The following is a 14,958-nucleotide window of genomic DNA, read 5'->3' as shown; positions in this document are numbered from 1 at the left end:
GAGCATATAAATGATTATACTTGATAGAACAAGGGGTATCTTAAAAAATTAAAATAAAAAATATTTAGAATGCTTGGTCGGTAGGAAGCTGCTGCTAAGGATCTCAATCGTATATTAGACTTCGAATATAAATATTTTCTTGAAAAGGTTCTCTCACTCTCGCCCCCCTGTTTTACAGAGTACTTGGCTCTGCATTTTTTGTTAGTTTTAACTATGAACCTTTGTATGTGTTCCATGACAATGTTAAAAATTAGCACTGTATAAAAGATTTATTTATGTTGCTTTTTTTGTGATTTGGTACTTTCTTTGTTCTTGGTTTGATGTTAGAAGCTCCAAACTGAGTAGGAGATTTCTTCTCATAAGTCATGTTGGTCAAGGTTCTGATTCTCCGGTTTCATTGTAAATACTATATAATTACTTTGCATTTCTCAAAAGTTTCTTAGCTCTTATTTATTTATTTTTAAAATTTTCAAGTCTATTTGGTTGTGAACAACAAGAGCAAAATAAAATAACCAGGAAGCACAGGTAAACTTTTGATTTATATGGAAAAAGTGGATGGGGGTGGTCATAATAATGTAATTTATTATAGTATTTATTTGTAATTTATTTGAAGTTTTTGGTTTCGGTTTTTCAATTAAATAAAGGATAGAGAAATAAAATGTAAAGCACTTATTATTGTTTTCCACAATCAAATTCATTTAAAATAAGAAAAAAAAAAAATTGGTGGGCGGTTTTAATGGGCAGCTAAGGCATTGAGACCCTATGCTGTAGAGTCGTGAGTCAGCAGCGCGGAGGCTGTGACGTAGGGCCAGACCACATTTTCCTGAACGGGGGCCCCTCCAACTAGCACATTACTCAACACTGTTTACAGATGCTGGTCTCATTGGGCTCGTTGAGCCCACGTTTATATTATCTAACCCATACCTGGGAAATTTAGCCCAATATCCCTATTTAAACGACTCTAATGAAATCTGCCCTCTACTCTCAAATTTTTTTATCTACCCACCTCTTTTTCAATATACTAATTATACCCTTAACCCATAAATTCTCTGAAAAACACAAAAACACAGAAGATAGCAAACATGGGTCTGGGATTGCACAAACCGAATCTTCCACAGATTAGAGGGATACAGTCGGAGAAGAGAGCATGCGAGGGGGTGAGAGTAGGAAGAAGAAACAAGATGAATATGAAGATGAAGAAGGAGGAGGCCATGCAGAAGAAGAAGAAGAGGAAAGCGTGAGTTTGGGTTTGGAATGGGATTTGGAATATGGGTTATGGTTGGTGTTTTGGTGTTGATGTTAATGTCCTTCATTATTGCTACTGTAATATTGAGAGATATTGAGAGTTACAAGGGACTCTTCTTCGATGGGTATTCATGCCCTTTTTTTGTTTTTGTTTTTTTTTTTTTTATGCATAGATAAAAAAATATAAAATAGAAATTGAAAATAAATGGAAAACACAGGTGGAGCAGGATTGTTTTTTTTTTTTTCAATAGGATTGTGTGTGGATTTTGCTGGAAGAAGAAGGGGAAAAAAAGAAAAAAAAAAAAACAGTAGAGGTGCAGCGATTGAATGCTTTTTGAAAATATCGTTAACCCCTTCTTTTTACGGATATTGGATCACATTCCCCCTACAACACTCGATGGCATTAGATTTGGCCCGAACCTTCTTTGCACTGGCCAGTATTTTAACCTAACCAGCGGCAGGCGGCCCTTAGTTGTCATTATATAAAATGTACTCAAAATAAAGATGTTTTCAATGTGGGACTTTTTGGCTTACATACGATACCCTGAGTGTTTTGTTTGTGTGACGAATGATGCCTTTGTTTTGTTTCAGCAATTTTTCCTGCTTTGCGCATGTAATGCCCACAATCAAACACCTAGTTATCACTCAGCATAGGTATATATGAGTTGGTGCATGTATCTTTTATATTGTTTTGATATGATATATATGTATGATTTGGTTAAGGGGTTAGAAGAAAGCTTTACTTGGATAAAATTGAGATGTTCGGTGACTATCATATAAGTGTTTTTTTTTTTAATCCTTGAATATCTGTTTGCTCAAAATTTGAGCTTATGTGTTAAGTTTTTTGACCAGTCCTCATTGTTTAATTATACCTAGCTAAAGATTTGGGATCTAGAAATTCATATTTATCCAAAATAAACTAAGTTCTCTCAAGTAAAAGGTTAGTTTTAAAGGGGGTTAGAAACAATTTCTCAAAAATACAATAATGGAAAAAGAATACTTTTACAAATCGTTTGTGTTAAAAGGACTAGACTGGATCGTACTTGATCATTTTTATGTATAGTTTGATTGGACAAAACTTCAAATAGTCTAGTTCAATCCAGTTTAGTCCAATGCAACAAATGGGCCCTATAAGATAGAAACATATTTGTAAGTTCTCTCAAGTGAATGTTAGTTCTGAGGTGGGATAGCAACAAATTGAAAACATTGTATCCTGGAAAAAGATCATGCCCAAAGGACTATCTACCATGAGAAATCTCAAGCAGAGAAACTTTAGAAAAGATTAAATGAAAATTCAGCACCACAAAGAAATTTCATATTGCCTATTTCGATTTCTCTGTCAAGTCACCTAGGTGGTCTGAGCGCAGGCTCAATTGTATCAGGCCTGCTGGTGGCAGCAATCACAAGGACTTCCTCAGTTCTATTAATCCTATCCATCAAAATCAATAATGTAATAACCATTTTCAAAGATAGCTCATCAACACCATCTTTCCTTGCAGGTGCTATGGCATCCAAGTCATCAATAAAAAACCTGTTAATTTATACCTATCAATTAGCCATTTAATTGAAATAAATAAATAATAAAATTATTATCATTATTATCCCTCTAGGCTTACCAGATAAATGTAGGCCATTGGAGGAGATATTGAGCAGCTTTACAAAGCATGCATTCACTAGTAAACACAAAATGATAATACTCTATATTACAGTAGAAGGCAAATAATTTTAAAAGGAATAAGTCTCACCACAGCAGGTGCAGCTTGGCAAGCTGAATCAAACACTGCATGCAAAGATAGCTCACTCTCTTCATAATTTACAGAGAAAAGTTTAAAACTGGCATCATGGACGCATAATCAAGCCAAAGAAGTCTTTCCAGTGCCTGGTGGTCCATGAAGAAGCACTCCCTTTATAGGTCGGACACCAAATCTAACATGGTTACATCAAATGCCAACACTTGATCTAGAAACCATAAATAGACTATACAAGCACAAATAATGAGGAAACCATGATATTGGTGCTTATATTACATACTTTGACAAAGTGTTTGATGATGAGGAAACTATAATTTCCTTCAAAATTTCATATTCTTTCCAAAGACCACCAAAATTTGAAATGTTATCTTCTGTATTAGCTTTTAGCATTGCTATAATCAATGTCTACACAAGCGGAACCTTGTCTTTTCGATAGTAAAACATAGGCATACTTCTGTTTCATGTTTTAAAGAAAAAGCCTCATATGGTGAGAACCATTGGCCAACAATGTTCTAGCACCATTTACTTTGAAACTGTAAGTCTGTGAAAGTATGGGAATCGTCACGATGTTTCCATTTAAGTAAACAACAAGAATGCAGCCAAGCAGTAGCACATGTCTGCAGAAGCCTTCTAGAAACTTCATACCCTAATATCAAAAGGATCAACAGATAAGTCATTTGAATTAGTTGGATTGACTCTAGAGTCTCCACGTGCAGATGAAGTTAAAACTGACAAACAGTTGAAAAACTAGAATTTGACTGATTCAATGGTGTCCTGGGGATGCAAGCACCTCATTTTCCGTATGTTCATAAGACTTCTCTGAAGAAATGTTCATGGAAGTTCAGCTTCTTGCTAGTGAATTCGTAGAATGAACCAGCTCTAAAACTAATTCATTGCATTCATATACCAAGAGATGATTAACCATGGAGCTATCTGGTTCCTCACATTTACTTACAAGACCAGCTAGCAATACATATTCATTTCGTACAGAGTATTGTGTTTAAAATGTTAGCAGACTATTTTACTCGATTCTTTGCAACCTGGAAAAAAGACAACATATATTAAAACAAAACATTTTATTGCATCGAAGTTAACGTTATCATCTTTTGATGTGATTGCTATGTGAGAATTAGTTCTAAATATTAGAAATACACGGTGAAAGTAACATGGGTTGCAAAATCCACCTTATTGGAAGGAAAAATTCTTGCAGAGCAATGTAGTTTCCAGCTTCATCAATGTCAATTGGTCACCTGGATCCATTCCAAAATTCCTAGTACATTCATCTGCTAACGAGCTGACAGGAAGGATTTGTGAAAATCTACCATCCCGCGAAGGCAATGAAACCTGTCGATGAGATTAATACAAGAAAGATCGAGAGAGAGAGAGAGAGAGAGAGGGAGAAGGAAGACAAGATGTAACACGTACACAAATAACCTCCAAGAGACATAAAAGGTAGTGCAAGAATTTGGAGGGTTAAAAGAAAGAAAGAAAGAAAGAAAAAAAAAAAAAAATATATATATATATATATATACATATATAAATAGCAGATGAAAAGAGGAAGGAATGGAAAATACATAAAAAGCAGAACAAAAACACAAATAACAAACAGCCATATGTTCAAAACCTTCATTAATGCACCAAATTAATCGTTAAAAAAAAAAAGAAAAAAGAAAAAAAGAAGCAGTATGTGTGGTGCATCAAAATTAATCTTTTAGCCTGCAATTTGGATTTTTTACTGTTATCTACAGAAATTAATATAAAAAACTATAGCAATGCTACACTTATCAAAGTTATTTATCAAAATTTTAGTAAACAATAATGTGACAATATATGAGTGGTTAATAAATTATTTATGCCCTATAATCATAAGATAAAAAATCAATTACATAATATTACATCATTGTTTATCAAAATTTTGATAAACAAATTTAGTAGGTGCAAAATTACTGAAAAACCTAATATGTGCCATATGAGAGTTTTATGAATTATTAGTATTTGGTTTGTTGATTTAATTAATCTCGTTTTGGTCATCTGTATTTAATGACTACGTTGATATGCGGGTAAGCAAGTATATAATTCATAAGAAAATCAATTATAAGCAGGTTAATATTCCAATAGAAAACCAAAATACTAGAAAATATCCTACTACAAATACAATACTAATGAAGATGGCAAAACTAAAAACCTTGTATTAAACGGTGAAATGGTAAAAATTAAAAAAATAAAAAAAAATAAAAAAAATTCATAGGATTGAACCCGAGAGAAGGAAGATGCGACCATGGAAGGCTCAGAAATCCAAATTGTACGTCCTTTAGAATCAAATTCACCATCATCGTCATCACAGACTTCACTGTGGAAAGCGGATTTTCCAATCAGTGCAGGATATTTTCTAGAAGATTTTTCTAGGCAGTACATAAAATCCAGAATTTGTGGCCTTTGATGGAGAGTCTTTGGTTTCCTTGGCTTTGAAGGCATCTCTGAAGTCTAAAACCTACAGAGGAATAGTAAAGGTAATCAATGATCAATTAATATATGTATATATATAAATACATAAATATATATATACATACATAGGATTGTCAGTATAGATGAAATGGGGCATCATATGGGAGGCAATCATCATTATCAGATCTGTACAATTTATGTGATGGAATAGCATGCCCATAATAACAATTATATATATATATATATATAACAAGCAACTAATAACATTGGAGTTGCTCACAAACCCTACAAGCAGCTAGACTGTAAATATTATTTAAAAAAAAAAATGATAAACATGGCAGTGAGAATTTAAGCAATTTTAAGAGCCTACGAGTCCGCACAATATAAGAAGCCACGGGTTTCTTCTTTTTCTTTTGTTTGTTATTTTTGATATTTGGTCCAACAGAAGTCCACAATCTGTGAGCAGAGCTCTTAACCTGTTTTTTCGTTGGTATTATTGTCCGGTGACGTTAGACCAAAAGAAGAGAGGCAAAATAATGTAAAACAGAATCAGAAAGAGCACGCGGTACCGGTAGCAGCCGATGAAGAATCAAGGAGTTAATTAGGGCTTTAGAATGAGTTATAAAAAATAAAAATAAATAAATAAAATACTAAATACGATAATAATAATAATTTTAAAAAATATTATGTTTCATGCGTTTGAAAGTGGTTCCAAAGAAGGCTTTGCCGTTTTTCCTATACTAAGAAACTTCAATACAAAAATAGAGTTTTGACATTGTAAAGAGTAAAAAAATCTTCGATGGAAATGTAAATTTTGAAAATAAATATACTATATTGTTTTTAAAAATATTGCTCTTCAATAATCATGTTTATAATAAATATCAAGCTAATATGACTTAGATTAATTTTTCTTGGTCTAAAAATTGTTGACAATTTTTTTTATCTGGGACAACATGTAACCAAAATTTTATGTATGTATTTTTACTCATACGCCTAATAATACTTAGTTATTTATGCGTTGCTTCAGATAAAAATTTATTCAAAATCTTCGTATCAGAAAATTACTTTGACTTAGATATTGCTAAAATAGATTTACTATCCTAATTGACCTTTGTTTAATTTAGTAATTCAAATTTTTTTTTAACATTTTTCTTTCCTTCCATAGAACAACCTTTATTAATATTGGTATTGACTATTAAAAGCATTTTCAATAGCATTACATGTCCAAAATAAGTATTGAAGCACATTTTGGCTTCTCCACCGGCAAGTTACATTTTTTTTGCCTATGTCATTTTTGGTTCGGCACCAAATTTGCAATTAGCAAAATTTGATAGTAGGTCCCATTATAACAAAGTCTGAGAGGTCTATCCCTATTTAATACATAAATTATTATAATTTTTTTTGGGTAAAAATGAATTCTATAATTATTTAATAATATTTAATTTTTAACATGTACTATTGAAGAATCAATATTAAAATTTAGCATCGATATTTACCATTGAAATTTTCATACCAATGCCAAATTTTAAAAATTCTAATGGTAAAATAGTATTTGCCTTTGAAAATTAATGCTCTAAACCTCTAACATTGTAGTAAAATATATTGAAGTTCATTAAAAAAAAATGCCATGTAGTGTTTTCATGGGAATTTCAAGGATGTAAAAAGAAAGTTCAAAAAAAAAAAAAATTAAGGACCACGGTCAATAATCCAAAAAACGCAAATAGAGTCCTTAAGCCAACCATTTAATTTTTTAAAGTTTAAAAGTAATTCTAATTTTGATTAAATTTGTCACTTTTTTTTTCAGATTATTTAGTGAGTTACTTAAATAAAGATATTATCATTTACCAACATATAGGCTTCGATAGATACAATGATTTACTCTATTAGATTGATGTGGTGAAAGGGAAATGCAAGAAAAGAAAAAGAAAGAAAATAAATGAGATGTGTTCTTTTGTTTTCCATCCAAAATTAACAGAAAAATAAAATTGAAAGGATTTAAAGGAAAAATAATTCAATTGACTTTTTACTACTAATCATAAATGATTTGTGAAGTCATACTATAAAATTTGCCAACCCTGCCATTCCTACCTGCCTATTAGGCGCACTTCCTCCAATTCATATTTTACTTTTCTACTTTTCTGTGCAATCGTTGCTTTCTAGCCCCATTTCCTCTATATCTCACTCGCTTGAGTCACCACGGCTTATTAGTGAATTTCACTTCCTATGATTCACTTTCAAATGTTATTCAAATAATAATCTCGAGTTCAAAAATTTTTCAATCATTTAAATCTTTTTAATAGATTTAATGATTTTTTATGAATTTGTAGTATCAAACAGGTATGAAATTGGTAAATTTATCATCTCATTATCAAAGTTACTTGAAGATGCAGATTTTTAAAAAAAAAAAAAAAATATTTTATTCATGGTATTTCTATTTTATTTATATTTTATTATTAAAAATGAAATAAAATATATGTGGGGCGGCTATCCGCATGTGTCAAAGAGTGATGTCCCTGTTTGGTAATGGGTGTACTTGAGAGAAAAATTTGGAATCCGACCTCTCAGTTCTGCTCTAAATTCAATTATTTATTGAGCCTGGTGTGGAATCACCACCATTACATATTCATTGTTGGTTTGAGAAAATTAAAATTGTAAACAGAAGGGGTCAAATGAACATGACAATCCAAATAGTGGATTAGGATTCTAGCATTTTTATTATTTATTTATGTTTTACTAACGTAGAAATTTGTTGACTTTCCTCCCTGCCCCAGTTCGAGTGGCAGTGCAGCAAATGCTGCAAAAACTACCAAAAAAAAAATTTGTTGACTTTGGCTTCTATTATTTATTTATTTTACTTTTATTTTTATTATGTTTTTTGGAGCATTTATACATTTTATGGTTGCAGTATTACGTTAATCAAATATACAGCGGTCTCAACTAGATTGAAAAGGTTCAGATTGTATTTTTATAAGATTAAAGAACCTAGATTTAGATTAATCATTTCATTCCATCTATATACAAATTGATTCAATGCATAAAATTGTACCAAATCATAAATTGAAAGCATTATAATAGCATTAAATTGATTTTATTTTTATTTTTTTAAAGAAAAAACTGTGCCAAATCATGATAGCTTGAAACTTAGCTCCATAAGATAGACGAGCACCACAGAGAACTTCAAAAGGCTTTTTGCAGGGACTTTTGCTGTCCAAAATCATTGAAAATCCCATTAAATTACAATTAGAAGATTTATTACAAAAGTTCATAAGCAACGAAATTTAGGAACTTACTAATATTCAACAAAAGCTGAAAACAGAGAGTTCATGTTCTCCCTGAAAAATGCCTACTAATTCGGAGGATTAGCTTCTCAGCAAAAACAGAGGACAAATTTTGTTGAATATTAGTAAATTGCTAAATTTTGTTGCTTATGAGCTTTAGTAATAAAGCTTCTAATTGTAACTTGATGGGGTCTTCTAAGTTCCTGCACAAGCTTTTAGGGGGTCATCGATTGCGGTGCTCAAGGTCTATCGGTATTTTGGAACAAAGTCTAAAGCCATCTTTCTTTAATTACTTTTACCAATTTATTAGGACTATCCATTTCTATCTTTAAAGCAAGTTTTCTTTTTCTATTACCAATTTTTTATTTAATTACTATCACCGAGTTTATTAGGTATTAGCAAGTATCAAGGAGGTTTATTTGGTGCAAGTATTTTTACCTATTTGCTTTGGAATAAGATTTGAGTTTTAAATTGAGTTTAAAAAACCAATGATAATAAAGTTATCAAAATGTTTAACAAATTTGTTTAATAAACAATGTGCTACATTACATTAATTTTAAAAAAAATTCACTTATTAATTTAAAATTTTATTTTTTTATATTTTAATTATATAAATATATCAATAAATAATATTTTAATATATATTATCATTTCATAAATAAATTTGTAGTAGCCTTGTACCATTACTATTAAGAATCATAGGAGCTAAGTTCAAAGAAAAGTTTTTTGTATTATCACTTCCCTTCCTTTTTGTTTGTTTAGTAATTTATTTTATGTTCCTTTTGTTTGTTTGCTAATTTATTTTATGTTCCTTTTATGTCTCTTTTCCGCTCTATTTTATCCTAATCTATTTATTGCGTTTGGTTCAATAGGTATTTTCGGTTTTTTTGGCAATATTTACTGTTTTTGATTCTGTAGATTTTTTTGACTTTTTCCTGTTAGAATCATCTATTTTTTAATATTAAGGTAGAACTTAATAACTCATTATTATTATTTATTTTAAATGTTTGTTAATAGTAGCATATAGAATTTTTTAACAAATAATAATTAACATAAAAACAACATTTGAGGTAAGTTATATATAATTAGATATAAAAAACAAAAACCAAAGTCTAACCACAAACGAAAACCAAATTAAAAATCGATCAGGTTACCAAAACACCTAAATTAATGCTCCCCCACCCCACCAATAAAAAAAAAAAAAAAAAAAATCTATGAAATTCTGTATCTAAGATCGATTAGAGTTCTCTTTTGGAAGTTTAAACCCTCAACTTTCTTTGCTTTATGTAATGTAATTTCAAGAATTAATATATAACAAACCAAGGCAAAAATGCTTTTAGACAAATAAAAACTTTCAAAACCAAAATAGGAAAGAAAATTTAATTAACAGCCTTTTTGAAAAACAAAAAAAAAAAAAAAAAAAAAAAAAAAAAGGTAATCGAGAAATGAATAGCACCGGCCACTGCTTAAGATATTTCAAAGTCTCAAAAGGATATATCTCTTATTATGTCCGAAAAGAAAAAAGGTCTCAAAAGTCACAACCAACTTAGCATATTACTTGTGTTCCAAGTTGGAAGCATAAAACATAAACCTTTTTTTTTTTTTTTTTTTATTTATTTACATGCATTCTGATTTTGCTGATGTACCCACAATACATTCTAACAAGTTCAGAATGATTTATGCAAATAAGAAAACAAAATCATTTAGCATGCCAGAAAAAGCAAAGGCTGGTTGCATAATACTTCTAGCCAATTTACGAACTTGCACCATAAACACGAATTCTCTGTTCAATTGGAACCCGGCAACATGGACATGTAGCTCTACCCTTCTTCCCAAAATCATCACTGCAGCTCGCACACAGAACTTGATGAGCACATGGCAAGAAGACAATCGAGACTTCGTCTTTCATACATATTATGCATTCCCTATCAGAATTCACTTCTTTCTCAGAAGAATCCTCCAGATTATCTAATTCTCGAAGCAGCCTCGCAATTGTTTCTCCTTGAGGCTTTGCCCCCTCAAAGTTTCCAGTGGACAAAGTACTTGGTGGATTATGCAATTCAGTAAACTGAGTCGATGCTTTTAGACGTGAAAGTTCTTGTTCAAGCCTTTGGAGATCATCCTTGTGGCGCTGAAAATCTATCTCTATCTTTAGGCGTAAGGTCTCGAGCTTTCTTTTATTACTAGCCTCAGCTGCTTCCTTGCAACGTCTTTCCTCTTCAACTTGGGTCAGGGCTAGCTCTTTCGCCTTCACCTCCTGTCTCCACTTTAACTGCAGTGCAGCACGTGATGCACAGTACAAAGGATGCAATCAGATTAAAATAATCAATCTTTAATAGCATAAAATGGAAAAATTCAGGCATTTCAATTGAAGACTAACAAATACAAGCGTTGAGATGCCAATAAAAACAATGGCAATGGAATCAGTACCAAGAAAAGGGAAAAGAATTGAAGCACACATGATTTCATTACCCACAGAATTACCGTAGGCCATTAATCATCATACACTAGATCATTACACTGTGATTCATTTGATACACCAATATAAAACCATAATGGAGAAAGTTAATTAAACTAGATAGAGAAAGAAGTACAAGGATTATCAATGGTGATCCTTAAGATTGGAGCATTTTAAGAACTAGAGCGATTGCTTGAGGACCTAATTAGTAAAGCTAATTGAAATTACAAGGAAATATATAGCAAGTGCCCCAGCAACGACACAATCATCCAAAGGCTTCATACAGTAAAAATTGGTTGCAACATTGGACATTAAAGCTAGTTAATACAATACCAAGTATCATCATAAAAAGCTTCTCATTATACCTGGCTAGAGTACCTGGATCGTCCATTACCGCCTAAACTCAATTTGCAGTCCCTCTTATAGTAGGTGGAATGTTTGTCAATTTGTGTGACTACTAATATATAATTACTCTTGCATTTTTTCTTTCTTCCATCTTTTTTTAGCTCTTGAAGGTTTGTATTTTCTTTCTTCCATCTTTTTTCAGCTCTTGAAGGTTTGTGTTCTCCTTCATCTTCCTTGATAGGGGGCTTAATTACCAATCTTTAATTCTTAAGATTGAAACTGTATAAGGACCACAGTGATTGCTTCACTTGACTAGTAACTTGTACAAGTTACTCATTTATACATGCATATGTACCATCTATTCCAACTCTACATCTGCATTTAGCCACTTATATGCACTTATGTCCAATTTAATTTTCAAACTAACAGCCATCGAATCAAATTTACTTACATATCATAGGAATATGATGACTCCCTGTAATAAGACAGAAAAAGTATAATTTTGCATATGTGTAAGTTCAGAAACATAAATAAAAGCCAAAATACCTCAGCTTCTTTCTGATCCTGCTTGATCTTAGTCAAGTTCTGTTGCAGCTCTGAAATCTTCTCTTTCTCTTCAGCAATCTCCTCCTGCAACCTACTCTTCTGCCTTTCCCAAGCTAAAAGCTTCTTCAGGCACTTCTTCTCTCTCTTTGCAACCTCCAAACAAGTTGTAACAGACTCTGCTGCACTTAATTTAGAAGCCTCCATCTCTGCTCTGATTTCTGCATTCTCAGTCTCAAGGCGTCTTACAGCAGCATTTGCCCTGTCCACCTGACCACTGGCCTTTTTTAGAGCATTCTCCATCTCTGAAAGTCTCTTCATAGTTGTATCCTCAAGAGTTTGTTTTCCTTTCTTCAACCTTTGAGTCTCCTCTCTTTCCATCCTCAGCATTTTAAGCTCTGTTAGATCATGACTAAGCTTTCTTGCAGCTTGCATTGCCTTCTGGTGAGCCCACTCTTTCCGCTCCTTTACTTGTTTCTCCAGATCTTTGATCTGATGAAGGAGAGTTACTATAACTTCATCCTTCTGATCTTCAGCCACAAGCTCTAAATTTTCATCAAGATTCAAATCACGAAATTTGTTCAATACCGAGTTAACAACCTCCTGGTTCTTTGAACTTTGAGACTCCTCACACTGATCGACAGAAACTTCCACACCAGCGCCAACCGAGGCATCCCCACTCGTCAGAGTACTAGGGCAAGCTTGAACTGCCTGTGGCTGTAACTGCTTTGAGTTTGCTCGGAAACCAGCAGCAAACATCGCAACATTCCTTTTCAACAAGGACTTCATTGAAGGAGAGAGATTAAACCTCTTTGGACACTCAATGTCTCTTTGCAAAGTAACCTCAGCACCATAAGAGAAAAGGCCAGGAACAGGAAATTCAGAACCTCCACCATTTCCAAAACCCCAGCCACTATGAAACCTACAAAGGGGAGGGGTTACAACACCAACCGAATGGTTACCATTACTAACACTCTCAACGGGACTAGATACACTACCGGCATTACCCAACGAAGGAAGAACCGGAATTTCCATACTACTAGCACGACCCACATGGAGATCACTCATTAGCAGACACCACATGGCATCACCTTTACTCAAATGTGGCCTAACCTGTTGCAACAAACACACCATACCCGCAAGTGAATACTCCTCCAACTGCCTCAAATCAGCGAAACTGGGCTCAGACTCATCAGAATTCCCATTACTACTACCACAACTACTATTCAAATATGCCAAAGAGTTATGCAATATGTTTGTTAAAACATCCATTCCTCCATAGCAATGGCCATTCCTCAAAATAGCTTTAAGCGCAACATCCTCATCATAACCCAATTGTACAAGCTTAGATATAGCTTCATTGTACAAGAATTCCAAGTTTTTAAACAGAATCTCCTCCAACTGTTCTTCAGTGCAATAACCCCAACCGCTATCATCGTAATTGGAATTAGGGTTGGGATTAGAAACTGGGTTTGGATTGGAATTATTAGGATTCTGGGTCGGTTCGTTAGGACCCAGATGGTGACTCAACGGTTTGAGACCCGATTCGAGTATGGATTTGGGGATTGATCCTCTGTCTAAGAAAGAACTTGGATCAATTTCTGGTTTCACCGATCGGGGTCTCCGATTTGTACGGATATGCTTCTCCCTTACAGTGCAACCCATGTATATATATATATATATATATATATATATATGTATGTATCTGCGGTGTATATAAAGAATTAAAGATTAAGAAAAGAGTATGAAAATGAAAAACAAAAATCAAAAACAGAAATTAAAAACAAATAAAAAAAGTAGTTGAAATGAAAACCCAGAATGCGAAAATTTGAATAGACTCACAGAGAAGTTGGTAAAACTTTGGCGTTCGGTTGGGTTCTGAGTCTGATGAAAATAAGAGACGGACAAGAGGAAGAAGAAGATGTCTAAGCCAAAAGAGAGTGCGTTGTTGTTGGTTTGGGTCTAAACGTGTGCGTTTTAAATATGCAAGAATTTATTAAATATTTAATATTTTTAAGGAAATATTTAAAAAAAATTATAGAAAAATTTTTAAATAGTAAAATGGATTATTTTAAAAAGAATTTTGGTTGTTAAAAATTAAATGAGATTACCAAGAAAAAAAAAAAAAACTACTACTAAGGAGGAGGAGGAGGACGAGAACTACCTGAAATATACAAATAAAAAAACAATTAAAATAATTATATTATCGTGAAAATAAATTATTATATTATTGTTTGAAAGTAATTAAATATCAAATGTTTAATAATTTTATTAAAAAATTAAACATAAAATAATTATCACTTACAAAAAAGCATACAGGAAGGTTTTTTGATTTTGATAATATTATGTTATTTGTTTTTGTCTCGCAATTTTATTGATCTCTCATTGTTTTCTCGAAAAGTTTGGATTATATAATATTTTTGCACAAATTTTCTCAATTAGATTATGAAATACTTTTGTATTATTTATGTAATTTTTTTAATTAAGGATCAGGTCTAAAAAAATAATGATTTTGCCATTTGGATACATATATATAAATGTTAAAACATACAAAATTATTTATTAATTTAATTTTAAATCATAAAAATATAAAGCTCAATGGCTTTTTTCTCAAACAATATAATATCATTTTTTAAGGAAAAAATAATATCACTTGATGTCCAAAATTACTAAATAAATTTAACAACTCTAACATCATTGATTTATAATTGTATATTCGATAGTAATAATAAAGGGTATGTTTTTTCTTATCACTATTGCCCTATTGCCCTTTAGAGGTAATTCTCACTTTGATTTCCAAATTTTCCTTACTTGATTTTTTTTTTTTTAATTGCTTTAAATAGTACTCCATGAGTCCTTAGATGATTTTTCCATCCAAAAACTAACAGCCATA

General features: G+C 32.1%; 1 protein-coding gene and 1 pseudogene across 1 annotated transcript; both read right to left on the bottom strand.

Moving 5' to 3' along the window:
- Positions 1-2,517: 2,517 nt before the first annotated feature.
- Positions 2,518-5,471, bottom strand: LOC132804014 (calmodulin-interacting protein 111-like; annotated as a pseudogene).
- Positions 5,472-10,193: 4,722 nt separating this feature from the next.
- On the bottom strand, positions 10,194-14,034 carry LOC107416397 (MND1-interacting protein 1). The gene is made up of 3 exons (XM_016024889.4): positions 13,908-14,034; positions 12,069-13,770; positions 10,194-10,991 (listed from the first exon to the last, which is right to left on the bottom strand). The coding sequence occupies exons 2-3, from the start codon at positions 13,728-13,730 to the stop codon at positions 10,473-10,475; spliced, it is 2,181 nt and encodes a 726-aa protein (XP_015880375.3). The 5' UTR covers positions 13,731-13,770; positions 13,908-14,034; the 3' UTR covers positions 10,194-10,472.
- Positions 14,035-14,958: the final 924 nt, after the last annotated feature.

The sequence above is a fragment of the Ziziphus jujuba genome, chromosome 6 (assembly GCF_031755915.1).
Source record: "Ziziphus jujuba cultivar Dongzao chromosome 6, ASM3175591v1".
In the NCBI taxonomy this organism is placed as follows: Eukaryota; Viridiplantae; Streptophyta; class Magnoliopsida; order Rosales; family Rhamnaceae; genus Ziziphus; species Ziziphus jujuba.
The sequence above is the reverse complement of the archived record's forward strand: the minus strand, read 5'-3'. Positions and strand labels throughout refer to the sequence as shown.

Excerpts from the sequence above, each read along its gene's own strand:
- LOC107416397 (XM_016024889.4), bottom strand. The coding sequence starts at position 13,730 with ATGGGTTGCACTGTAAGGGAGAAGCATATCCGTACAAATCGGAGACCC. Across the intron at positions 10,992-12,068 it reads AGGATCAGAAAGAAGCTGAG|TTAAAGTGGAGACAGGAGGT; the intron begins GTATTTTGGCTT and ends GCTGCACTGCAG.